Here is a 27890-nt window from a genome sequence, read left to right on the forward strand (position 1 = left end):
CTTTAGCTGCTAGGTGTAAAGAAATAAAAGCACAGGAAGTACAAAATGGTATAATAGCCGTATTTCTGGAAGTTCCCCAAAAGTTAGCTTTTAAATGGAGCATTTTTTACTTTTTGTAATGTGTTTGAAGAGGATATCATATGGTGGCTGGAATAGAATAGAATAATTCCACAGTGGAACAGAAGGTAGAATCTGAGAAAATGGGTGGAAGCTATGGAACACGTTTTCTTTTAATATATAAGAAAACTTCCTGAGAGATAGAAGGCTTAATTGTTTATCACAGGAGTGATATTCCTAAAAAGCTACTGAGCTGTTGTCACAGACATGATGCAGATGTATGACCATCTGCCAGGGATGTTATAAAAGGATTTCCTGCAGCAAGTAGATGTTCACTAAGGTCTTTTAAGACTCTTGAGTCTATTATTTGGTGACTGTTTATGAGTCATCTAGCCTATGGGTAGGATTTTTGAGCACTCTGTCCTAAACCAAGATAGATTGCCACAGTGGTTGCTGTTAAGACTTTTACTATTCAGATGGGAGCCTTAAAATATTTAGGAAGAAAGAATCTAGAAAATCTCCCCCCCGCCCCGGCAAAGAAGTGGTTTCTAAATTTTGAGTCCTCTGATGGGGAAAATTGTCCCACCACTAATTTTAGATCATAAAATTAAGGTTTAAGAAACCTGCCATATTGTTTTTTTCTCCATAGGAGCTAAGAACCAATTAATTTCTCCAGCACTAAATTTCTGCCTGATTAAAACTCTGGCTTAGTCTTATTTTGGTTCATTTGCTATGGGTCTCCAAGGTCATGGACTGGGAGAGAGTGGAACTCTTATTCTCCAAAGGTGGGAATCTTGTCCCTCATCTGTAGGGCTTCCTCACCTGGAAACGCCATTTGCAAATTTCTTTTAATTCTACCCCCTTCTTTGCTAGGTATTTGCATTGGGTCATTGATCCTCATCCAACTGCAGATTTAGAATGTAGCCTTGATTTTGTTACCCCTTGCCCCACTCTGCTGTGTATAAACAAAAGGACGTGTGTGTGTTTTCTTCCAGGAATTTTTTTCAGGGATTTACTAGCAAGTGTAAGTGAAGAGAAGGACAATCTTTCTCCTACATTTGTGACCCCATGTTTACCTATTTTTCTTCATGATATTAGTCTCCCAGTTACCTAACCCCTTCATCTCTTTAATTTCAACATCTTCTCTTGGATTCCTTTTTGCTTGGTGCCAAACATGTCCAAGTCTCTTTGACCCTAACACACATGTGTGCACACACACACACGTACACACACGTGTACACACACACACACAAGTGCTCCACCTGGCTTCCCTGCATTCTGTCATTCCATTTCTCTCCTCGTCACTGCCAACCTACTGAAAGAATGGCCTTCACTCAATGTCTCACATATTTCTCACCTTCCATGCTTTTATCCCCACCCCATGAAACTATTCCTACCAGGGCCCTCACTGACTCCTGGTTGCCTAACCCAGTGGCCTGTTTCCAGATCTTACTCCTCTTGGCCATTGGTTGTACTTAAATCCATGGGATGCTCACTCCTCCTTGAAACTTCTTCAGGTCATCGAACCATCTGATGCTCATTGTCATCTTAGAATTCACTTTATCTGGACTTGACTTTATAACCATCTATAAGTGATTCATTCAGATAAATAGGTTTTGAGCATCTCCTCTTGACCAGAGCTGGTGAAAGATGGTGAACAAGACCTGCCCTCTCTGGAGCGTGGAGAGGTGGATGGAGTGAGGGATCAATCAGATGAGAACAGAGTTGCAGGCTGTGACAAGGGCCACTCAGGAACACCATGAGGATGTCAAGTAGCAACCTCGTCTAGCTTGGGCATCTCAGAAGCTCCCCTGAGAAAGCTATTGGCCTGCATATTGAAGGAGGGGTAGGTTCTAACCAGGAGAAGGGGGTGGAAGGAACAGCATGTGTCATATGAGGCACTGTTTTGTAGGGCGGAGAACACGGACCTAGCTTTGTCACTTATTACCTGTGTGATATTAAAAAAAAAAAAAAAAAAAAAAGAACACAAAATCTGCTTGACCTCTTTGGGTCTTAGTTCTTTCTCCTGTTATAAATTTTGCTTATATATGCAACACACCTGCTACTGAGTAGGTACTGAGGGAATGTTGCCTAACCCCACTTCTTCCACTTTTGAGGCTCTGAGTGTTCTGGGGCCTTCAAAGCAATATTCTCAGGAATATTGCTTCTAGGAAATAGGCCTCACATTTCATCTCTCTGGGGCTTTTATTTGGATGCTGTCATTTGAACAGAGGGAGGGAAGCTACAAGAAGGTGGTTGGCCCATGGTGTTTATGGTTTGGGTTTGGGGAATGTCTGGTCCCTGCACCTCTTTTCCGTAATTTGAGAATGGCCACGTACCATCGCCCACTGATGGGAGTGGGGTGGGCCCCAGGGAAGGATGCTTCTCTTAGGTCTAGTGACTGAGTTTTCCCTGTACAGTCAAGCTGCATAGAGTACGGAGTGCAAAAACCCCATCCTAGGGCAGCGATTGGATGTGAATACTGGTTTATTGTGGAGCCAAAGGCACGGCAGATGCTTGATGAAAGGCACCCAGCATCTGAAAAAGTTCACCACAGCACTGAGTCCTCTGAGGGCGGGTCCACCACTGCCGCCCTTTTATTAACACACGTAGCGGAGGGTTTGTGGACTTGGCAGCCCTCCACTGCCTAATGTGAAAAAGGCCTCTGGAAAGATTGGCCCCTTTGAAGCGGCTGGGCTGGTGGTGGCTGCCGCGTATGGCCAGGGTGTGGCCTCCAGATGCTGATGCCTTCACTTTCATGGATTTTCCTCACTGCCCCTCATGACCACTCCCAGGGCCTGCCTCTCAGCCAGCAGCCGTGGTCTAGACACGCATGCCTGTCCTGGCACGCTGGGCCACGAATGGCAAGATTTCACAGGGGACTGCTGGGGCTGGAAGTCCCCGGGGGTGCCACCCTCAAATGAGAGAAAGAACAAAGCACCACTTATGCACCCTTCTCATGTTGAGCTCCGGCTGGGCAAAGAGAGGAGACCCTGCTCTCTGCCTGGCTTCCACCTCTTAGCCTTCATGCCCCTGTATGGATTAATTTCTCTCTCCTCCTTAACAGCTGGGCAGTCTGTTTTCTCACTTACTTTTCATGAGAACCCCATGAGAGATGACACAAGGAAGGAGCCTCCTTAGTTGTGCCGCCTGTGCCCTGCTGCCCTCCTCAGTCTCACCCTGCCCTCCCCATGACACTGTGCAAGTCGCAAGCTGAAGGCAGGCCTTTCTTTCCTTCTGGATTCCCCACTGAGCCCAACCTGTTGTTTCGCATACAGCAGACACTCAGTGATATTTGTCGTGTTGAATGGAACGGTTGCAAAGGTGATGTGTATCTATGTTGGGGGTAGAAGTATAATGAGGTGGGCTTGCCACAAAGAAGAGATATTGAAGATTTTCTCAGTAAAGGTACCCCTCTCATTTCTGGAAGGTCTTTCCAAGTGTGAATATCACCTAGTTTTTAGAGCTCGTTGAGCACTGGACAAGTCCATTTAGACCTAGAGTCCTAGAATACTAGTACAGTAATGATTCTGCCATTTTACTAATTAGGAAGCAGTAACATGACCGGCACCTTTGGCTCTCATTATGTTACCACCTCAAGATATGGTACCTCCTGCTTAGGTGAAGGGACTGGTAGTCTTTTGTACTTCAGATTCTTTGCAAAAACAAAATAGGTCAAGCTAGGTAACAGTACATAGGTAAAATGAGATTTTTCGAAAACCAAAAAAGCGTAGGCTTTTTCCCACTGATGCCCCACCTCACCTGCCCTCTTGCAGGGAGTGCCTCAGATCATCTACCCTCTGTGGCAGGTGCCCAGGGGGCTCTTAGATTATGCGGGGATATAGTCCACCGACCAGCCTCACCGTTGTTTTACAGTGAACGTGACGGTGATGAATTGAACATGTTTAAGAGAAAAGTGATTGATTTTCTGACAAGCAGCCGTTTTTAAGTTCTGCTTTATCAGCCAGCCTGCCCCACCCCCCCCACCCCCCCGCCCCCCAAAGTGGAGTAAGGAGCAAATGCTGGGTTAAGAATTGAGGTTACTTGGCACTCTAACTCGCGGCCACTAGAGGGGGGTAGTGACCAGGCTTCCCCTTTCCCTGGCTGGCTTGTGAGACATCTTTGCCCAAACTGAAATAATGACTTCTCCCTCGGAGAGTGACAACCCAGCAAATGTTTGCTAATCATGGCCAGCTTTTCCCCTCCGTGGAGCCAGTGTTGCATACTCAAGCAAAGATATCTCATTTTTCCCAAGAGGAGTATTTTCTAACCATGTTAGGGGTTGTGGAGTCTCTGGATTTGTCCTCCTTGAAGTTGTAGCCCCTGGGCCTGGGGCAAAGAGCAGGGTGGTGCACACACCTTCCCCCACCCTAAGGCACAAGAAAACTTAACTATGAGCCTGGGGATTATAGTGTCCACATATGGTCTGATAGATGACTTTGTCAAGGGAGAAAATATTTTAGGTTCCAGAACATGCATGATGGTTGTTTGGTCTCTGCTCAGAGCAAGTGCTAAGGACTCCTGTTAAAATTAGCATCTATGGAAAATCATAAGCATTTCTATCTTTAGAGGAGGTCTCTGTGCCTCCTATGTTATTCCACCAAACCGTCTCTAGCTTTAGAAGGGTGTCCAAGGCTGAGGACCATTTCTGGAACTCCTATGCCACGCTAGCTTCTGCCATGCAGGTAGTGCCATTTGCCTCCTGGGGAATTTAACCCTGGAGGGTTAAAGCAATCAGTATTGTTCAGTATCTGGAGAAGGTATGTTAGGTAAAAGTGTAGAGTCCCTTAGGTTTTAAGTTGGAAGTACATACATACAAGTAAGCAAATGTATACATGACAGGAATAGAGTGCAGGCGATCAGAAAAGAGGTTCATTGTGAATAATTCTCAAAATGGTTTGGTAGGCTCTTCCCTGTTACTTTGGTAGTTGGATTTTTATTCCTGTCGAGGCAGAGAGAGAGAGCAGTTACAGGGGGAAGGACACCGGACGTTAGAAGCTGAAGAACACACGAGGCTGACGGTGGAGCTGGGGAATATCACTGAAGTGTCATCAAGGGCACGGGCTCGCTGACTGATTCCGGGTGGCTCCACGTGTCACCCCTGTGAGTTCAGGTTGGAGATGATGAGGATTTGGATCCCAAGAAGAAAGAAATGTCTTCACAAGAGGACCTGCCAGGCTGCTGTGTGAGGAAACGAAGTCTTCGGCAACAGGTTGTGTGACCATTTGTCAGGGACTCTGTTTTGGCCCCTTTTTTTAATAATGGAGGTTGGACCACATGACCATCAAATCTGAGATCTGGTGATTTGGAGACTCAACACTTCTCCTTTTGCCTGAAATTTCCTTTTCCTCATTTTGGAATGAAGCAAAATTCTACACATCCTTCAAGACCCAGCTCCCGTGTCTTTCCTACTGTGTGAAGCCCTCTGGACTTAGTCCTCCGAATCCCATTTGCACTAACTTCCTGCCCATAACAGCCTTTGCTCTGTCATTTGGAGTTTGAAGGTGTGTCCATCTCTGTTCATGTCTGTGCCTCCCTCTGTGCCACAAACAAAAAGGGCCCAATGAATTCATTCTTAACACGTAGGAGTGGGCCAAAGGTCTAATGTCTGTGTGTCTGTGGGGGTGGGGATCAGATGAGTCTGGGTTGCAGGTGAGTGCAGTATCCACAACCAGAGAAACAGCTAGACTCCCAGATTGTCCTGCCCCATCTCCTTAGATTGAGTTTGTGAAATAAGTAAGCTCATCCAGAAATACCTGGCCTTGCGGTGCTGTCCTGGGAATTTAGGCAACCACAGAGCCAACATTTAAGCCAAGATTTGATATCAAATATTCTCACTAATATTGAAGCCACCGTGGTGCCAAACTGTGGCTGGCTCAGGAAGGATCTGGAGGGAGCAGCCTGGACTCCCTACTGGCTGGCTCTGCAGGTTTTCACACCGCCACCCCCTTCCATTAACAACTCAGTAAAGCAAACTCCGGTTTCCCATTATTGAATCTTTTGTCCCTGTTTTTTATGCCAATATGCTGGGATTTTTTGTGAATTGGTGAGGGTGCCCATGTAGTATTGAGAAGAGCAGAGGTAGCCACTACTGAGTTAGGCATGAAGTTATTAGGTATAATGTGACATGGCTATGCCTTCTTATGGCTACTACCTGTAGTTACTTCTCTGCAGTTCAGGTTAGGGAAGTCAGGGCAGAATTTCAAGGATTAAAGTGTAAGCGAATTTCTTAATAGTCTCTTAGTAGTTAAACACACTTCTGCCCGCCCAGCCGGGACTGTCTCCCGAATCCTCTCCCTTCCCCCTTCCGCACGGACGCCCATACACTAACAAGCCTGAGATGCTTTCTCTTGCTTCTGTGAACTTCTAGATACACGGGGCAAGGAAAGCCACCTGAACCCAACGTTTTCTAGTCCTCTTCTGGATTAGCAACATGTTCCTGTTGCTCTCAGGAAAGCTGGCTTCCAAACAGAACAGCACAGTCCGGCCAAAGACCCTTCCTGGTGGCGGAGGGAAAAAGCCAAGCTCTGGCCCTGGCCCCCGGATGGGGCAGGCTGCTGTTACTCCGGGCCTGCCCTTCTGTTCTCCCAGAATCCGTGTGGAGAGCTCCTGATGGTTAGCATATCTGCCTTTCAAAACTCCGTTTGGGTGGCAAACGCATGAACACTTACCTCTCTGACAAGGGTGGCCTGCATGCCAGAAAAAGCAGAGCGAAAACCACTTGGTATGCTGTTGCTAGGAAGCAGAGAGATGTTTGATGTTTTGATTTTAGCAGCCTTTGGAGGCTTGCCTTTTTAATAACGTGAAGAGCTATAGGTTGTTCTTACAATATTGAATATGTGCTTTTCTGAAGAATGTGTTATTAAAGCAGAGTACTCCGATCAGATCCTTTGTTCTGCCATTCATTAAATTAAAAAGAAAATCCCCTAGGATACAGGAGAGGGGTGCAAGAAGTTCAAAATGAAGATGAAAGGTTCCTCTGGAAGCAGCATAGTTCAGAGGTTGCTGTGGTGAGCCACCCCGCGGCGGGGGATGGGGGGCAGGCCGTGTTAGCCACTGGCCGGGGGGGAGGGGCAAAGACAGAATTCACACTCTTCAGACATCGGGGTCGGACTGTGGCTCCATGGAAGCCGGTCAAAAGTCATCAGGCCATTCTCATTCACTCTTGTGATGATTCACCGTATTTACTGAGCTGTGTATTCAAGGGACTGTGCTTGGCTGGATGAACAAGTTCCCCCGTCTCAAACCGACAAAGAGGTAACTAGGATTCAGAGGGTCTGTGCCAGGATAAAGATGTAGAAGGGATAGGACCCAGAAGGAAGGGGCTGACTTTTCCTGGGCCAGTCAGGTAGCATTGTGGAGGAGTTTGAACTGAGTCCTTATTAAAGGATAGACATCAGATTCTTCCAGCGGAAAAAGACGAGGAAACGGTCAAAGCGGGAATGGCAAGGTGGAAGGAAGCCTGGGGTAACGAGCCATTCCCTGTGACTGGGTAAGAGAATGTGAGTGGGGAAGAAAAAGGGATGATTTAGACCGCTAGCGACTATGAATTTGAATTTTCTCTGTAAGTGCCCAGTATGAGCCAGAGTGAGCCTGATCTTGATCTCCCAACATCTGTAAATCTCTCTGGGGAGAAGAGGAATGGTTTCCTAACACAGATGGAGCTGTACTCTTGGTACCACCATCCAGTAGGACTTTCTGCAGGGATGGAACTTGTGCAAATCAGCACTGTCCAGTATGGTGGCCCCTAACCACAGTGGCCATGGAACACCTGAAATGTGGCTAGTGTGACAAAGGAACTGAATTTAAAATTGTATTTAATTGTAATGAATTTAAATTTCCATTTAAACAGTTCCGTGTAGCTAGTGGCTTCTTTCTAGAGCCTTTGCAGGAGGTAGCGGTTGTAACCTAATGGAGGGGAGAAGCTGATGGGGGCTCCCCTGCGGATAAATCGTGCTAAGTTGGGTTTCAGGGAGGGAGCTGACCCCAGGTGGGTTCCCATACCAGTACGGTGCTGCACGCAGTGAGGAGAGGCCTTCGAAGAGTCTTACTGAGACTTGACACCCGTACAAGAAATGATTAGAGAAGGGGGCAGCTGGTGTGTGACAAAGGGCTGCCTAGCAGGGCACCAGCCTGGGAGGAGCCTGCGGGAGCTCTTGGCATCCTCTCTCTACATCACTGCGGTGCACGGCTGTGTGAGCCCCAAGGAGCAGGAATCCTGCCTGCACCTCTCTGCTGTCAGGCAAGTTGCCAGGAGCAGGGCAGAGAAATCAGAACATCATTTCTAGATACATTCGTCAGCTCCTGTGACAGAAGGCATGCTTCAAAGGGCTCCATAGGCAGGTGATGATTCTGCATTACCTGTAGAGCTTTCCTGGGAAAGCTCTATTATAATGCAGCCTGTGTTTTCCCACTGGAGCAATGGGTGCCTGTGTTTCTTGAGCAGGAACTCAACATCGAACAGAACATGACTGTGACAGAATCATGCCATGAAAACAGAGAAACCAAAGCCAGAAATCTAACTACTAAAAGTGATTAACATTCTCCTATATATTCTATAAAACGAATATAAATGTGCAGTATCAGCGCATACTGACTAAGGAAAGAACAACACTCTTCCATTACCACATAAAAATTCAACTCCACTGTCATAAGTTAGATTTTTCTCATACTGAACTATTAAGTGTGATAAACACAAATTGAACACCTGAATCACAATAGCTTCACCCCTCCCTGAAATTTGAAGTGCATTTGAGGATGCTTTTACTCTTCTCTTAATAAGCTCCTTTTTCTTAATAAATCCCTACCACCAGACACGTGCCCAATTATCCCATTATCCATTCCAACCATTTGGATGTCAAATCCGTAGCATCAGTTGACCAATGAGGTGGGAGTCTGAGGATAACACCCAGTGAATAGAATCAAAGCCTGTGGTCAGGAGGCCTCTGATACACAGACTGGGAAACTTTAGCTGGAGAAATATTTAATGACTTAAGACCTACGAATGGATGTTTTAATTTCCTCTCATTCTTTACGCTTTATTTTTCTCGCTCTAGTCCCTACATTCTGACTGAAATACTAATATGTCTCATGTTACTCTTTGTGTCAATTTAAAAAGACACCGATTTTATCTTTTTAGAAAAATGATATGTGTTTATTGTAGAAAATACAGATAGGGAGTAAATAAGAGCCACAATTCTACCACCTCGCGTTGACTGCTGTGAACATTTGGGCATATCTGTTTTCAGTTATTTTTGTCTTCTTATGTGCGACCACACGGTACTGAAACAGCTTTGCTTTTTTCAATCAATCCTGCTGGAATGTTTCCTCATATTTTAAAAAACATGTCTGCAGGGTATAAAGGTCACCTAGATGTATTTAACTAGCTCCTGTTGCAGGCAATTCAGGTTATCCCCCTGCTCTCTTTTTCATTTTAAATAGCATTATGATGAAAACCCCTGTGTACAGAGTCTCTGTCCACATGCATTATTATTTTCTTGGGTGTGAAATTTCCCTGCCGAAGGAGGGAGCTTCCTTAGGGCTATTTATTAGTATTGCCAAATTGCTCCCTAGAAAGATCTTCTAATGCAGTTGTTATTAATATGGGGATGGAGATGAGAAAGACCTGAATCACAGTCCTGGTTTTGCAGTTCCACATCCGAAGTCAGCCATGTGGCCTTGAGCAAGCTAACACCTCCAAGCTCCAGTTTCCCCAAAAGTGGGCCGATCATAAGACATGCCTCAGACCCCGTCGCTGTGTGGGCTAAATGAGATAGTCCCCATACAAGCCGATGGTAGCAAAATGCCCGACGTAAGAGCTAAGAGTTGTTCACTCTGCCAGCTGAGTAGGGACCCTCTCTTTCTCCATTCTGTCAGAAACCCTGGGTATGATCTGGTGTAAAAAAGTATCAACTTGACAAGTGGAAAAAAAAGACATCTTGTAGTTTTAACTTCTGTGACAAAACACATCTCCCAAGCCTTTAATATATGTGAAATATTCCCTGCCAAGGGTGGCTTTGACAATTGTTTTTTCTTCTGGTGGTGGTGTTCCTCATGAGCGCCAAGTAATAGAGTTAGCTCAAATCTTCCTTTGTTTTAAAGGGCAGATCCACTGTGGACTGCGTGTGTGCCCTGCGTGGCCTGTTGTGGAGATGGAGGGCAGATGTGGGGTGGTTGTTAAATGTGGGCTTCCACATTAAATATGGGCTTACCACATTTTCTTTCGACAGTCTCGGTGAATTGGATTTAGCTGTCCCTAGTTTATTTTAAATCGTATAAATAGCTTCCTAAGACAACCAGTAGAAAGAAAGAGAAAAGAAGGAAAAAGTTCACTAACAATTCTTTCACCCAAACCAATTAAATTCTGTTTACTGTCCACACAGTTTTACGGAGTCGATATAGTTGTTCTTTCAGATCAGAGGATGTGTTTCCTCACGCGGAGACCACCTCGTTCCCACACGAGGCCCATCATTTCATCGGGCCCACTCGGTCCCACTGCATCCCTGTTGCGTCGGTGGGACCCGTGCCCAAGAGACCAGCACCGCACGGGCCAGGGAAGTCCCCAGGGAGTGAGGCCAGGGGCAGGATGAGAGGTTAGCTCTAGCAGCCGAAGCCTCGCTGTGAAGTCTGAGCTGAGCGGGAGTGTGATGGGTGTGGGTTGGTCTGAAACGAAAATGAAAACAGCAAAGGCAGTGGTGTTGAGGAGTGTTGGTCCTCAGATGTTTAGAGGCCGTTTTAAGAACAGGCTTTAGTTGGCTTTTCTCGGAAGCCTGGAGGCTCTGCAAGAATTTAAAGACACAGCACGGTGTCTGGTGCAGGAAAGGGTTTGCAAGTGAGCATGATTTCACAGGGTTTCTGTAATGCAAGTGGGAAGAGGTATTAAGAAATACAGTCTTGGGACACCTGGGTGGCTTAGTCGGTTAAGTCAGTTAGACCTTAGTCTTGACTTCAGCTCAGGTCATGATCTCAGGGTCTTGGGATCGAGCCCCGCGTTGGGCTCAGCACGGACTCTGCTTGTCCCTCTCCCTCTGTTCCTCCCCATCCCTCTCTCCCTCTCTCTCTCTCCCTCTATCTCTGAAATAAATAAAATCTTAGAAAAAAAAGGAAATACAGTCTTTATTATTTCAGAGAGAGAGAGAGATCTGTTTTTCTGTCCTGTATCAGTCATCAAATAATTTTCTGTCTTAAGTATCAGTCATCAGATAATTTCTCACTTGATGACATGGAAGAGGCTTGTCAGGTTTCAGTACAGTTGCTCTTTTGCCCCTGTTAGTTCATATTTCCAAGGCTGTGTTCTTGAGGGTTGGGCTGTAGTAACTTTGCGTGTACATGGTGAGTCTACTGATTCTTTAATACGGTTTTGGCACCTAATTCTTGTTCCAAGTAGGCAGTGCACCAGCCTTTACACAGAGCTAGAGGGCCACTCTCTGTAATCTGATGTGTACACACGTCCCACACCAAGAGAAAATGCTGGTGTATTCACATTGGATTATCACATCCTGGTCACTTTTCAAGATCATCTGTGCTGTTTGTAATCTTGAATATTATTATTATTATTATTATTATTATTATTTGTTTTTGCTTTCAGCCTGGAATTAGATTCTATAAGGAAGAGGTTTCACTGAACAAGAGTATGAAAAGAAAAATAAGGGTAGTTTAATGTTCTTAATCTTGAAGGTCTCTTGCGTAAATGTCAAATCCAAACTGGGAGGGAGTGAACTTGCTGGAAGGTGAAGATGAAGATGGTTCTATGGCATAAAAGGAAGAGCCTGAGTGTGGGAGGATGTAATTTAATTCACTCTTTTGCCACTTTTTAATGGGACTTTGGGCCCATCTATTCATTTGTAAAATGGCCTCTTTATTTATAAAATAGGGACTCTGTTTTGTCCTATGTAGCACTCAGTGACAGACACAAGCACTTTGTAAATGGTAATAGGACATACCAACGTAAGTTCATTACTGTGTCCTGGAGGTTAATGTGCTTGAAAATTTGTTAGTTTACATTTGAGTCCGTTTCAGTTCTTCTGATGTCCTGGCCCATCATTTCCATATTTAAACTTAAGCTTTGAAGACCTTGGCTCAATCCTCTTTATCTTTCAGTCTAATGAGGAGTTGAAAGTTTTGCTTTATTTGGAATTTATCACCCCATATTCTAAAGAATGAGGTTCAGTGTTTCTCAAAAAACTTAAGATTCCAAGTGACTGCAAAAGTGAATCTTAATTGTACGTCTTCAGAAAGCCCTGGGATTTTATTTTATTTATTTATCTATCTATCTATCTATCTATCTATCTATCTATCTATCTATCTATTTATTTATGTTAGTCATCATAGAGTACATCATTAGTTTTTGATGTAGTGTTCCATGATTCATTGTTTGCCTATAACACCCAGTGCTCCATGCATTATGTGCCCTCCCTAATACCCTTCACCAGGCTAACCCATCCCCTCACCCCCCTACCCTCTAAAACCCGCAGATTGTTTCCCAGAGTCCATAGTCTCTCATGGTTCATCCTGGGATTTTATACTTTCATCAAGTTGGTCACTATTTTGGTTATATTGAAGTAGAAACTATGATTCTTAGAGCTATTCACAAAATGACAGCACTTTGATGGTGACGATAGCCTAGGAGCTGCCTTTCCAACATGGTAACCTCTAGGTATATTGATTATTTGCATTTAAGTTAATTAAAATTAAATCAAATAAAAAATTTGGTTCCTCACACACACTAGATACATTCTAAGTGTTCAATAGCCAGATATGGGTGGTAGAACTGCTTTGGACAGTGGAGATTGTAGAACATTTCCATCATTGCAGAAAGTTTTCTTGGACAGTCCTGCTCTAGAAGAAAAGAAACCTAATATCACGTTGTTCAGAGATACCCAGTAAGGCTTCATGCAGAACTTTTATGCCATTTTTAGATTTCCGATCTAAAATAGCAATCTTTAATGGCCAGTCAAGGTTTGACATCCACCCACCCACCCCTTTCTGCAAGTCATATTTAGGGTGTGTGATAATTTGATATTTTTACATGTTCATTTCTTTCTGTTGGGTTCCTTAGGTCCTGCGTGACAGACATGTGTGAATGTCCAGTCCATAAAAACTGTTACTGCGAGTCATTCCTGGCATATACCCGGGCCTGCCAGAGAGAGGGCATCAGTGTCCACTGGGAGCCTCAGCAGAACTGTGCAGGTGAGAAATTCCCAGTGTATCCATCCATCAGAAGTTCCCTACAGCTCCCAAAATAGCAATGGAAGAGACTTGCTGATGTGGGCCACATCCCCCCTTGGCCAAAGGGAAATTCCATCAGTAGTCCAACTAGATTGCAACTTGATAAAATACAAGGGCTTCCCACTAGGCAGGATAGAAAGCACTTAAGAAAAATGCTTTGTGAGAAGCACATTTGAACAATTTAAGGATTTCCACTGTTGCAAAATCCTCCCAACCTCAAGCTACCAGCTGGATGTACTTAGCACGTGGACAGTCACAGCTGGGGCTTAGGTTATGTGTGGAGCAAAGAAGATTCATGATGATTACAGTCATTTAAGGTCTTCAGGATAAGTGTGATTTTTTTTGAAAGAGAAGGATTGTTAAACCCTAGGAGAATGTTCTTTTGCCTCTGAGAGAGATTTCTATATTCCTTGTTAGAGCTCTTTGATCTCCGGCAAGTTAATTGGCTTATTTGAAATCTGGAAAATGGACTTCTTTGTTCATTCGAAAACTATTTCTTACCCAGTGGCTAAGTGCTGGGCATTGTGTTGAGCACAGCGGGTACTCTGGTGACTCTAAGAGTAGAAGCCCTTGTCATTGAGGTGCCCACAGTCCAAAAGGAGAACCAGACAAAAATCGTAACTCTACAACAAATACTTGCTAAGTATGTTAAGTGGGATGAAGGAAGCAAATAAGGCAGAGCAATAGAAAGCAAATGGAGAGGGAGTGGGTGGCTCCTTAGGTGGTGACAAGGGAAAGCTTCTCTGAGGCTGTGACATTTCAGCTGAGTCTTGAAGGATCGAAGGGAGTCAGGGCAAGCATTCTATGCAGAAGAAATGTATTTGATGGCCACAAAGTAGGACTAAGATAGCATGCTCTTGAACTGGAAGGGAGCCAGTGTGGCTCAAGCACGGTGGGCAAGGGGAAGAGGGGCATAAAATGAGGGTGGAGGAGAAGCAAGAGCTGGATCATGCAGGGATTTTCAGGTCTTGGGAAGGTGGGTAGCCTTTATTCTAAGAGGAGTGGGAGTCACTGGTGGGCTTTAAGCAAGCCTCTTTCTGCTTTCCAAAGATCACCCTGTGTCCAGGCTACCGTGGGGGGGAATAGATGGGCTGGGGCAAAATTGAAAGCAGGTAACCAGGCAGGAGGCTGCTACAGTAGTGGTGGTGAACCATGGTGGCTTGGATTAAGATGGAGGCAGTGTACGGGGAGAGAAGAAGAGAGATTCCCGCTCTGGTTTGGAATTTTACAATAATATCTACTAAACAGAGTGATAAGCATCGGTGATATATATATATATATGAAACATCTGGAAGAGTGTCCAACTCATAGAAGCAGCTGCTGCTATTTAGATTTGAAGGTGAGATGACAGAATATTTGTCACTTACTTCAAGTGTTGGCCAACATTTTTCTGAAAAGGGGCAGATTTGCCTGGAATGAAGAGACTGGAGTTGTTACTAATTCTATGCCAATCCTAATAACCATAGCTCTCCTATTAGAAAAGAAGGCAATCCGTGGCACTACTAACTCTAGAATGCCTATATTGGTGGAGGATGCAAGTGGTCATCTGGTTGGAAGGAGGGTCAAGAAGAATTGCATTGAAGCTGTGTTTTCAGTGCAAGGCCATCTTGTTTTTTTTTTTTTTTTAAGATTTTATTCATTTATTTGACAGAGAGAGACACAAGGGAGAGAGGGAACACAGCAGGGGGAGTGGGAGAGGGAGAAGCAGGCTTTCCCGCTGAGCAGGGAGCCCGATGCGGGCCTCGATCCCAGGACCCTGGGATCATGACCTGAGCCGGAAGGCAGACGCTTAACGACTGAGCCACCCAGGCGCCTCCAGTCTTGTTTGAGCAGTGGGTCTCAGTCTGTCTGGACACTGGAGTCACTAGGGAGTTTAAAAAATAAACCAGAAACCTGTGCCTGGGCCCCATGCCCAAACAGCCTGCTTTAACTGGCCTTCTGTAGCTTTTAAAACCTCTCAGGTGAGGGGCACCTGGGTGGGGCAGTTGGTTAAGTGTCTGACTCTTGGTTTTGGCTCAGGTGATGATCTCAGGGTCCTGGGATTGAGCCCCACATCAGGCTCCATGCTCAGTGTGGAGTCTGCTTGAGATTCTCTTTTCCTTCTACCCCACCCCCCATGTGCTCTCTCTCTCTCAAATAAATAAAATCTTAAAACAAAATAAATCAAAACAAAACAAAACAAAACCTTCTCAGGTGATTCTGACCTGCAGCCAGAGTTGAAACCACTGAGTTAAATGATGTACTATAAGGTGGCTAACATAACAAAATAATAATTAAAAAGAAAAAGAAACCACTGAGTTAATTTTTATGCCTATTTGGGTGGCTTTGAGGGGGTAGGATGCCAGGTATTTTGGGGTTACTAAAACTTCTCCAAGCTGCCCCTTGACAAAGTCACTAGTCTGTGTTCTTGAAAAGCACCAAGCCCTTTTACGTTCTTCTGACTTTCCTTTTGGAATTTGCTCTCTCTCCTCTGCAAACCCAAGTCCGATCTTTGTATCTGAGTTCACTTTCCACAGCAAGAGTGCCTCTCTGTCAATGCCACCCTTCTCAAAGGAGTATTGATTGATAAAAATAACTCATAGTAATGCCGGCAGGCTGGACCAGAGGACCCAGAGGGGATCCTGCAAGACCAACCGAGAAGGTCCTTGGCTTCACACAGGATGGAAAGCAAACATGAGCCAGGAGGAAGTGAGAGCAGAGTTTATTGAAGGTATATATAGAGAAGATACAGACAGAGCATCTGGGAAACTCAGAAAGGGAATGGAGGATGAGTCTCAACTTTGTGTGGGGTCTGGAGTCTTTACTGACAATTGTGGTCTGGTGCACATGTCTTCTCAGGCATATAGGAACTGGTCAGAACAAGGGCAGGGTCTAGGTGTCCATCATGAGTCACTTATTCCCTGGAACCAGGGTGTCTTGGCATCCTTGAGATGTCTAGCGCTAGTGGTCTGGAATATGCACATGATGACTTTGCCCCATAATTCCTTAGACATTACCTATTGTGCTGGAAGACTCCAAAGAAATAGTTAACTCCTCATCCCTTACAAGGAGGACTTACATTAAGACATGTGTAGGGTGGGAGGTGCAGGTCCTAGCAAGAATAGAAGCAGGAAAGGGAGCAGAAAGTAGATTTTTATGAAGTCCTTCAGTTTCCCTATCGCAATAGTAAGGTGTGGCTGACGCTTCTAAAAAATAAGAGGAAATGGCTTACCTCTCACCTAACGCATCAGTGTGGGGTGGGTAGCATAATGAAGGTGATGTTTTTGAGGGACCAGCCCTTTCAGTTCATCTTGAATACTCCTGGTTCCCTTTCTCGCCTTTGAGTCCTCTTTCCCTTGAATCTACCAGAAAATGAGTAAGATATATGGAGGCAAGCCCGATGCTTCCATCCTCTGTGATTTAGAACTCTGCAGAACCTTATAAACTTTATTAGCTGTGGTGGTGCTATGGTAAGGCTTATATTAGATACAGAGTCTAGGAACACTCTCTTCCTGGCCTGGAGCTCTATGTAGCACCATCTGGGTGCGCACACTGCATTTGAGGACTACACGTTTCCCCCAGGATCCCGATTTCAGGGACCGAATCTTAGGAGCTAAAAGTACTTTTCTGATGGACAAGGAATATGGCTCTTGAAAGGTTCCATTTACCACTTAAAATTAATGGAGCCATCTGAGTGAAGTATAACTCTGCAGTTGCAGGGAACCCTTACACACACACACACACACACTAAGCTTTCACATATTGGCAGCTGGTACATGAAAAATAAATTTACAGAGACATGCAGCATCTTTCAGTAGATCCAGTTCCAATTGATCAGAAATACTGAAGACCATAAGGATACTCTTTCCTTGTTTTTAGCTCCCAGATCTTTTGACTTATGACAGCACTTAAGGCCACTTAATACAGAGAAGAGAAATTTTCCAGAATAAAGAGCTTGGAAGTTGAACAGATAAGAAGCCAGCCAGGCAAGAAACCCTGAAATGAGCAAATGACATTTGCAAGGCTGGACTGGATTTTAACGCTATCATGACTACCAGCAGGAAGTGTATGTGGGGCTGAAAGGACTGAGGGCGCTGAGGCTTAGCATGTGAATTACCGAATACAATACACTTGGCAGTGGGCCATCATGAAGGTCTATAATAAAAGTTTAATAATGACCCTTTATATTAATATTCACCATTTTCTAAGCACTTCTTTTGCCCCAAGGACTATACTAGTACTTTTATGACATTTTATCTTAAATCTGCATTATAATCTATGTGGTAACATTCTATTACCCACATTTTACTGGTAAGGACATTGAGGTTTAGAATATTTAAGTGATTGGCTGCAAGTCATAGAGCTCAAAATGAGTAAGTTGGGAATGAAACCCAGGTCAATTTGCCTTACAGCCTCTGTTGTTCATCATTATGAAAACAGAGCTGCAAGAGCATTGGAAAAATATATTTGAGTATGAATATATATTTATTTGCATATTTACATAAGCATCAATGAATTTATTCAAGCATTTGTTATGCAGATCTCTCCAATTTCTATTCATTTGTGTCTTGTCACTAATGGTTGTTACTTGCTAACTTTGCTCTGATCTTGCTCCTGCATCTCACTTCACCATCCTTAACGGTTTTTTGGCCACCTCCCTGTGCCTGATGCTAATTGTCACTGCACTTTCAGTAATACATCTTATAAGAGGGAAAGGTGCTGGGATATTCAAAGTAGCGTGTATCTTTCTGTAGCACATCATTTAGTCCGCTGGGTTCTGTGAGCCTTTTCCTCTGTTTCTTTTTTTTTTTTTTTCCTCTACAAATTCCAGGTGATCCTAGCCCCTTTGCTGTAGCAACTGCTTTCATTATACACAGTGAGCTTTTCCTTGGCCAGTTACTGGATGCCTCCTGTAACAGTTTAGGAGATAAAGTCAGTATGGTGATCTTCAACACCCAGTAGGGGGACATGGAGACAGCTGAGTTCCAGAGGGCACAGAGCCATGCTTATTGAATTTATTAATAAAGCCAACACCTAGCGCTTTTATGGGTTACCACATAAAGTAACACATAATACTGCTTGTATGCATTACCCAGTGGCTGCTTGTGTGCCCCCTTGAGAATAAATGCATGCCAACCCTAATCACTTTAGTAGTTTGCTGGTTTTTAAAAAAAATTAATTTAACCAGCTGAATCCTTTTTTAAATGTATATGTACATATTGATCACATTTAGGCTTTAAAAAACTACCTTTTGCCTGTTATATTTTAGAAATAACTTCGAATTCACAGAAGGGTCAAACAGGGTCCGAGTCAGTATTCACTTTCTAGGATCATATAAAAGTTGATGATCAGTTTGAAGGCAAACCTAATCATGTCATCGCCCAGCTAAGACCCTTCCAAGATTCCCCTTTGCCAAGACTTAGAGCCCCTGCCTACTTGTCTACTTTTGTCTCCCCGTCTCTCCCTCCTCAGATTCTGTGCTCCCACCTACCAAATTGAGACCCTTGTTCCCTGATTGAGCCAGGCAGTTATTTGTTGCCCACATCCTGCCCTTCTCTCTTCTCTCTTCCTGGACAACTCTTCCCACCACAGTCTGTCTGACCGTTGCTACTCACCTCTTAAGACCTAAGTGGGCTCTGTTCTCTGAGGTCCTCCTTGACGCTGACCTACTCTCAATGATCAAGTTTTAGAATATAGGTGAGGTTCAGTGGTGTGAGGTCTGGAGCCAACGAACAAGAAAGAATTCTTAAGACGTCTCTGGTGCAAAAAGGTGATTTTATTTAAGCCCGGGGACAGGACCCGTGGGCAGAAAGAGCCGCTGCACTGTGGTCTTGAGGAGTGGCTGATTATATACGCAGGAGTTAGGGAGGTGAGGACAAAGGGGGTGCTCAGAAGGACTGTCGTATGCCAAAGAAGACTCTCAGGATACTGGAGACCTGGTTATTGTCAAGCCAAGGCTGTTTTCTCCTCTAAGGAGACACTAACAGGAAGACAGTTGGGAGTTCCCTGGAGGAATGTTCCATTCCTCCTATCACACGTCCTTGTCAATGGGCTTCAGGTTTAGAAGAAATTCACTTTTATTTACATTTCCTTCTGCCTCAGCTTCCCTCAGTTTTATGGAGGGGAGGGTGATGTTAGAGCTTCAGGAAACTGCGTTATGGGTCTCTGGAAGTTAGGTTATTGACAAGAAATCTTCTTCTTTGTAAATCACTAGGACATTTGTAAACTGAGGGAGATTGCTGTCCTATAGGACTGTGATCTCTATCAGTTAACCATTTGTTTTTCCTTTAGGGCAGCCAGGAGTGCCTGAGGAATGTCACATATATCCCATGGGGGCGGAGGGTGTAGGGTGTCAGTTTCTGCTTTGTCCTCAGCTAGCCTTCTGCTCCCTCATCATCAACATGGAGTTGATGTCTCCTTCTTACTCCTCCACGGTACTTTGCTTTCATGATCTACTATGGTACTTCTTTGCATTTTATTAAGAATCTATTTACATGTCACCTTCACCTCTTTGGTTGTATGCCCAGACTCCTGTAACTGGAGATCAGAGATGGTATCTTATTCACATTTGATTCCCTGGCCTAAGAGAATGCCCACCACATGGCAGATATGTGGGAGAGGTTTATTAATTTGAACTGAAATGCAAGTGGTATTTGTTCCATGAGAAAAGATCCCCCCCTTTTTTTCTAGTAGTTCTTCATTCTCTACATTCTACTTTCTAGCCGTAGATTGTGAAGGAAATAATCAGTGTTCAGTTAGTCAAAGGTGAACTGTCACAGCAGAGCATCAGTAAGTGAAGCGGTAGAGCTAGAAGGAAGAATTGAAAGGTCAGAGAAAAGAGGAGACATGAGAGAGCTCATGTAGAGCATGTGGGAAAAGGAGAGAATAACAGGTGAGGAAGAGGAAATTCTATCGAGTTTTCATCCTACAAATGATCTTGCAAGATTTAAAGGGAAGCAAATTATCTGGAGGGTAAAGTGAGTTCAAAGAGGCTTTCTGGAAGCAGCTGAGTGGAAAATGAACTCCAGGCCAGCCAAATGTAATCCACACTGGGAAATGAGATGATGGATTGAGCATCATTGAGATTAAATCATCATCCAACAAGCACTAACATTTATTAAGCTGTTCCTCTGTGCTTGGCCCTGTGCCAGAGCCTTGGGTCATGGTAGATAAGGACTCTGCCCACAGGATCAGGGCCTCAGCAGTTCACCCTCTTCAACCAGGGGTGCTTGTCATTGGTAACTATGACAGGCACCCCTGGAACTCTTAAAGAGTCCCGCTGTAGACTCAGAGCAAAAATCTTTAGGGAATGGGGCTGAGGAATAACACCTTTTAAAAGATCCTCAGGGGACTCTTGTAAGCATCTCTGATTAAGAACTACAGCTGCACTAGAACTGGGGATTAAAACAAATAAACAAATAACTGTAACATGAAAAGTGCTCTGGGGTACAGAGGGAGGAAGGATATTCTGGGGGAGATCCAGGAAGCTACCTGGAGGAGGTGCCGCTTGAATTAAGACTTGGAAAATGATGAGCTTGGGAAGAGAATCAGAACTAGAAATTAGAGACGACACCGTAGTAGCTGATAGAAAGAGAGAGAGAGAGAGAGAGAGAGAAGACAAAATGTAAGGGGAAGAAGAGAGTAGGCAAAGAAGCCCAGGGGAGAAGGTGTTCTCAAGGTGTTAGAAACTGGGGAGTTCAGTGTCATAAGACAAAGTGCACAATAAGGCCAAAAAATTTGTGGAGAGGTTATGGGAGGATGGGGCCAACCAGTGTATCAGTAGATATAGTCACTACTGAAAATTTTGGTGGTAACTGCTTCAGTAAAGTGGTAGGTGAGAAAGGTCACTAATGTTGATTAATTGCAGAGGAATTGAATAAAATGACTGTAAACTCTTTTATGAGATTTAGAGGTAAAAGGAAAAAGAAAATAAGTCTGATATGTTAAGGAATCTTTTTTTGTCAAAGATTAGCATTGATCTGAAAATGTTTGTAATATTTAGAAGATGGAGCCAACAGAGAAGAAGATAAATGTGCAATGAGAAGGACAACTAATAGAGCAAGTTCCTGGAGGAGATGGGTCAGAAACCAGAGTGGCAGGTCAAGGATGGGTGCAGATGTGGCAGAGAGGTGGTAGGGAGATGAGTTAAGGATGCTTGTGTAGATGACCTAAATCCATCAGTAAGGGAGTGTGGGTGGTCTGAGACTGCAGAAGAGCGCCAGTAGAGTTTTAGGTGGAAGATGTTGGGAAGCTCCCAACATGTTTGGGAGCTTCCATTGTGCACTTACTTCCACTTTGGACATAGTTGCTTTCTCATTTGCTAAAAAGGCATGAGTCTCTGCAGTGATTGAAGCATAAATGTGAGGGTTGTATATAGGATAAGTTCTCAATTCTGACTGCATGGGAAAATTACCTGGGTTAGGGTTTTTTTTTTGCAGGGTGGGAGGGGAATGTCAGGCATCAGGAAGCTCCCTGATGATACTAATTTTCAGTTTTGAACACCATTGGTCTGTGGAAACACAACAACACAGGGATATAGTTATTGTATATGAATATGCTGTTCCGCTAGGATGTTTCCAAATTATTAGACATAAACAAATATAGGGTATTCTGTTAGCCACTAAAAGAGAAAAAAACTTTGATGGGATCTGTCAAAAGCCAAAAGATTATCAGAAAAGCAAGTAAGATTTAAAGGAAGAGTTATGTTCTGCCGACTCACTCATCCATATACCAATGCATTCAATCACTCAGTAGTCCTCTGACTACCTACTACATGTTAAACAGCACACTATTGCTGAAAATAGAGAAACAAAATAGCCTTTCCCTCTAGTGGCCTAGATTTGGTTGGAGAGAGAGAGAAGACAAGGAAACCTATGACTATAATTGCATGTTGCAAACGCAGGAATGGAGGGGGGCAGCAGGTGCTCTGAGCATACAGTCAAGGGACAGCTCATCCAGGTAAGAGAGATGGGAGAAAAAGTTGGGAAGTGTCTAGAACAGGGGCAGATGGGGTGGATGGTAGTTAACACTCATCAAGCTAGATAATGGCACTAGATCAAGGCAGAGGGTGGGTCTCAGGCTTGCCTAGAGGAGGTTCCAAGTAGCCTAAAGAATAAAGTTAAATTATGAAAAGCTGAAGCAACTTAATAAAGTTACATGGTAGCGGTAAGGTTAGGGAATGTAGAATTAACGAGTAGTAGTAATTTTTTACTTATCTACTGTATCACTTGGGATCCAGCCAGAAAACAAATGGCACACTCACATTTACTAATTGAGGTGAGTTTAATAGATGGACTTCTTGAAAAGGAATAAATAGGGTATAGGAAAATAACAAAGAAAAGCCCAGTGCCCTAGAAATGAACTGTTTTTACTCACAATATTTTGACACCAAATGTGTGTGGGTTTTTCTCATACTAACCAATTCTCCCAACATTCCAGAGACCAACTGGGTGCCCTACAATTCAGTTCAATTCTGACACTAACTACACCGAGTTAGCATCGGATTCCGCCGGCTTAAGGACTCAGTGTCACAAGACTGCCCTCACTTTAGATGCTAGTTGCAAGTATTAGGTCCCTCGGTTACCCTCACTTCTGTCTGTTTTGGCTGCAAAGTAGGGGGAGAGAGGTGTTCTTACAATCCTCCTTTCCTTTCAGACTTAACAGCTAGAATGTCTCACAAAACTCTGGAAAACACTTTATTTACTATTACTGGTTTATTGTAAAGGATACAAATGAACAGAAAAAGAGGTACATACAACAAGGCACAGAAGGGTCCTGACACAGGAGTTTCGGTCCCAGTGGAGAAAGGACACCACCCTCCCAGTACCTTGATATGTTCCTCAGCTCTGAAGTTTTCTGAACCTTGTTGTTAGTCATTTAAGAGTTTTTATGGAGTTTCATTATGCAGGCATGATTGATGAAATCATTGGCCACTGATGATGAACTCAATAGCCACCCCCTCCTCCCCTTCCTGGAGATTGGGTGGTGGGGCTGAAAGTTGCAACCCTCTAATTATGCCTTGGTCTTTCTGGCGACCAGCCCGCAATCTTGAAGCTGTGTGGGCTCCCCTAGCCACCAGTCATGTCATTAGCATACCAAAGACACTTATTACTCCACAGACTTTAGGAGCTGTGTGCCAGGAACTAGGGACAAAGACTAAATATTTATTTCTTATTATATCATACCCTAGCTCATAACAGAGAGGCTGTTATCATTCCCAGGCCTAAACAGTCAAGGGAGGGGTTGGCTATCAGATCTCGGGACAGAGAGAGCTCTTATTAGCTTATTATAAGTTAGATACGGTCAAACATGAGCATTCCATGGTAACTCTAAATATCTAATTTGAAAGATTGAGCATAAGGTGCACTTGCTTGAAAATCAGTTCAATTTTTCAGTTTTATAATTATGTAATTCTTTACGAGGTATTAATTTGCAAACTGCATAAACTGTAGTAGAGGTGTTTCAATGGATCATCTTCCATTGTTATTAATTTTCTTTGGAGCGATGTCAGATGAAGGTTAGATTGTTAGTAGTGTTCTTGGAAAGTCCCTCTTCTACATTCCTACATGTGTCAACATTCCTATTCATGAGAATGAGGGGGGACCTCTTTGGCTGTCACTGGAAATAATTCAGATAGGAGGGGCGCCTGGGTGGCTCAGTCGGTTAAGCGGCTGCCTTCGGCTCAGGTCATGATCCCAGGGTCCTGGGATCGAGCCCCATGTCCGGCTCCCTGCTCAGCAGAGAGCCTGCTTCTCCCTCTCCCTCTGCCTGCCACTCTGCCTACTTGTGCTATCTCTCTGTCAAATAAATAAATAAAATCTTTAAAAAAAAAAAAAAAAAAAAAAAATAATTCAGATAGGAAAGTTTATATGTCATAAAACTTCCAGAATGTTTGCAGTATTTTTTCTGACAAATCTATTCATGAATTTTCAGGAACTGTCAGAATATTGTCAGAATCATTTTAGCTCTAAGTAAACAAAGATAGCAAATGGGTTGTGATTTGGCTAGATCATCATTTTTATATTCTCTGGCCAACCAGCCACACACTTCCGTCTCCCCAGGTTACACATCTCATTTTTCCTTACTTGGTTTTTATCCCACTCTTGCTCCAGTTTGCCTCAAATTGATCACTATGATTAAAATTTGTCACGTATCCTTGGCAGGGTTTTTTTTTTTTCTGTATGTGTAATTCTGTGTGTTTGAATATTGATGTAGTTGCATAAAATAAAAGCTCATCACAACTTGAGATTTAAGCACTATTTGGAGCTGAATTTTCACACTATTCTCAATAACCAAATAACCTCGTAGACTTCCTGGTAGTTTCACTAATGGATAGTTTGTCTTCTTTGGGAATAAAAAGCTCTCCATTTTATTTTATTTTGAAGTTCGCTAGCCCAGCAGGTGGACCTCTGATGTTGTTTTTTCAGGTGCCAGTGATTCCCAAGGTGTTTGAGGAAGGTCGGAGGTTGGTTGTTCCTTTGTTAAAATGCAAAAGTGAATCTGTGCTGTGAAAGGGCTGGGGCAGCGGGTGACATGAGCGTGCAGAATTGGCATTGGGCTGAGGTTGAACTGACGTGGCCACGTTGGCACGTCTCATCCGTGTCCCCTTTTTTTTTCAGCCACCCAGTGTAAGCACGGGGCTGTGTATGATACTTGCGGCCCAGGATGTCCCAAGACCTGTGACAACTGGAATGAGATCGGTCCATGCAATAAGCCGTGCATTGCAGGCTGCCACTGTCCAGCGAACTTGGTCCTTCACAAGGGAAGGTGCATCAAGCCAGTCCTTTGTCCTCAGCGGTGACCTTTGTTCTGCTCCTAAGACTTTGAAACTTGGTGTCCTTGACACTGAAGTGGAAGAGCCAATGAAGGACTGTAGTATTTGTGTGCTGATTCTTCACACACACACACACACACACACACACACACAGAGTATATATGTGTACATATATAGATAGATATATTCAGAAACATCTCATCATTTATATAAACTATAGGTGGATTATTATATGTATATTTTTTGCTATAAGACATGTATTATTTCTAGGATCCTAACCTGTAAGCCATTGGATACATTGTATAAATAAACCAGGTGTTTGTAATTTAATAAGGCAGCATGCAGACATATTGGATGGCTTTAACATCACATACATTTGTCATTTTTAAGAAGTTTTCTAAGAAACCTAAATTGCCTGCCTGCATTAATTTGAGCTTTGAATCAAGACTTGCAGTTGAGTGGAAAATGTGTTTCTCTGGAGAAGGGCAAAATTATCTAGGGGCATTTCATGCTTCCAAGGAGAGGAATGTGTGCCTGAGAGAGATGGCTGGTGATTGGTGACAGGCCCTAATGGTGCATGGAAAGCAAGGGATAGGTTGTTAGACTTTATTGGGTCATAGACCGATATTATTTCCAAAACCGATTGGCTAGTTGCCAAGAAATATATATTTGTCAGTCGAGCATAACCAAAGAATTGAATGGTTTCTCGCCATCTTTGCATATTCCTTGAGTCACCTAATTATACATGTGTGTATGATGGATGTGTCCATTTATATGTCACAGTGAGATTAAAGAATGGTTGGGTGACATGTTAGTTTTATGGAGCATGAGCAGATATTTGGAGAAACTTTTGCACAACATGTGAGAAAGAAGCCATTTCTTTGAATCTTAGAGCAATTTAGGGTGGGCAAATATAATGAGTGATGTAAGCCATTTACATTGTGTGACTATTCTATGTGTAAAATGAAAATCATTAATTATTTCTAGAGGATTCCTAGCCCAGTGCTATTTGGTGACTGTTAGTATGTCATAATTATTATGCAGGAAAGCCTTTACTGACCAGTTGATTTAACATCAGGCCAAACAAATCTGGTCTCTGTACTTGCTCTAATTTACTGGTAGTTTACTACTGGTCATCATGTGAGCTTCCTGACTTTTGTTTTCAGTTGAATAAGTGAAAATGTCAACAAGACAAAACCCACTGATGTCTAAAAATACTATGTTCTACAGTGTAGTAAATAAAGGGCTTAATACTTAAAACAAGGCATTTTCTCTTGCAAGGTGTGCTGTGTTATACTTCATAAATAAGCCATATTGACTTTGGGCTCATCAATTTTATAACAGCTTTATTTAGGTATATTTTATATAACCTACAATACTTAATTTTTATAGAGTACTATTAATAGACAAGAGCAAATCCCCAAATTTTTAACAATCAGCATATTGCCATTGCCTGTTACAACATTTATGTTCCCTTTACCTATATTCATCACAGCTTAAGTATTAATTTGGATTCTTTACTGGGACATCTCTAGTTGTTTGAGTAAACTGACTAAAGCACAGGGTATAATACTGACTGGCTGGGGCACCAGAGAATGTAGTTGTTATTGTTTCCCATGGGTCCTAAATATCTTAATATCTGGAATGCGAGGTAGCCCGGTCATTGCTTTAGCACTGAACTTGGAAAGAGAGCTTTTTAGGGGACTTGGGTTCCAAATATAGTTGTGACCTTGTCCACACTGTTTAAGCATTTGGAGCCACACTTTTGCTCATCTGTAACACAAAGAGGCTGGGTAGCCTATGGGTAGGGTTAAGAATCAGGAAAACTAGACGCCCTGCCTCTGGTGAGATTACTTGCACAGAAGTCTGGGACACTTGGAGTTTGCAAAACTCTTATATTTATAATCTCCTGTATTTCCAAATGAAAGGAGGGTTAGGGCAAATCAGTGGACCTCTCCTGATAGGTTCCTTTTTAGATTATCTTTAATTCTTTTAGATTATTTTTAAATTCCTTTCCAGTTCACTCTGGGTTTTCTCTCTATGAAAGAGGGACGCAGAAAAAATTGTGGATGGTTATTTACTGCTCATGATTCATCCAAGGAGTGAGTGACTCTACCCGGTAATGCTTAATAGCCTCTATCCCAGCATTTTTAATCGTGTCTGACCATGGTGAATGAGATGAAGACTCTTCCTCATGGACCAACCCTGGCAATTTGGGTGGCTTGATTACAAGTTTGTGTGATGTCCTCTGTCCATGGCTAGTTTAAAGTTTGTACACTTTTTTCTTTCCTAATCCTAGAAGAAAGAGAAGGCAGAAAGGGCAGAGGGTTATTCAGGCCTACTAATCCAAGCAGGCAGCTCCCTGATGGGGGAGTATGGGGAAATGAGCCAAATGGTCTGTTTGCCATGTTCTGGTTTTGGCCATGGGCTATAGATGAGCAATGATTTTATCAAATGATTGATCATAATGGAGATCAACAAGATGCTTTGATGGTAGTGGCCTCATCTTATTCACATGGGATATTTTCAATGGGTTCTCAAGGCCAAACTCCTGCAGAGTTAGAGAATTCGAAATGAAAATGTTATATTTCACTCTTTAATATATATAACCCAGGCTAGCAATTCATGTTGGCACCATGGTATATATACAATTAAAAAATGGGTTAATATCACTCTATCTACACATATAGAATCCCTATTTTAACTATGCTATTAGCTATGAATATTGAACTTGACGAGGGACAAATGCCCTTGATGAAGAACAATCACAATTATGATTCCAACTGCATGTAGTTGCTGCTCAGTAAAAGTAAGTCCTTTCCCCTCTCCCTGTGAAAATAGGAATGTTTAAAGA

General features: G+C 43.3%; 1 protein-coding gene across 7 annotated transcripts in view; it reads left to right on the plus strand.

Moving 5' to 3' along the window:
- The window catches only part of BMPER (BMP binding endothelial regulator), a 247675-nt gene that overhangs the window by 213137 nt on the left and 6648 nt on the right, over nucleotides 1–27890 (plus strand). For 5 of the 7 annotated variants that reach the window (XM_027574991.2, XM_027574994.2, XM_027574992.2 and 2 more), the window contains 2 exons: nucleotides 13115–13245; nucleotides 24882–26295. In XM_027574991.2, coding sequence (XP_027430792.2) covers nucleotides 13115–13245; nucleotides 24882–25063 — 313 coding nt within the window. In that variant the 3' untranslated portion in view covers nucleotides 25064–26295. Of the gene's footprint in view, nucleotides 1–13114; nucleotides 13246–24881; nucleotides 26296–27890 lie in introns of those variants that run through there. The other 2 variants (XM_027574993.2, XM_027574997.2) reach the window with 1 other exon arrangement.

The sequence above is a fragment of the Zalophus californianus genome, chromosome 12 (assembly GCF_009762305.2).
Source record: "Zalophus californianus isolate mZalCal1 chromosome 12, mZalCal1.pri.v2, whole genome shotgun sequence".
NCBI classification, from domain to species: Eukaryota; Metazoa; Chordata; class Mammalia; order Carnivora; family Otariidae; genus Zalophus; species Zalophus californianus.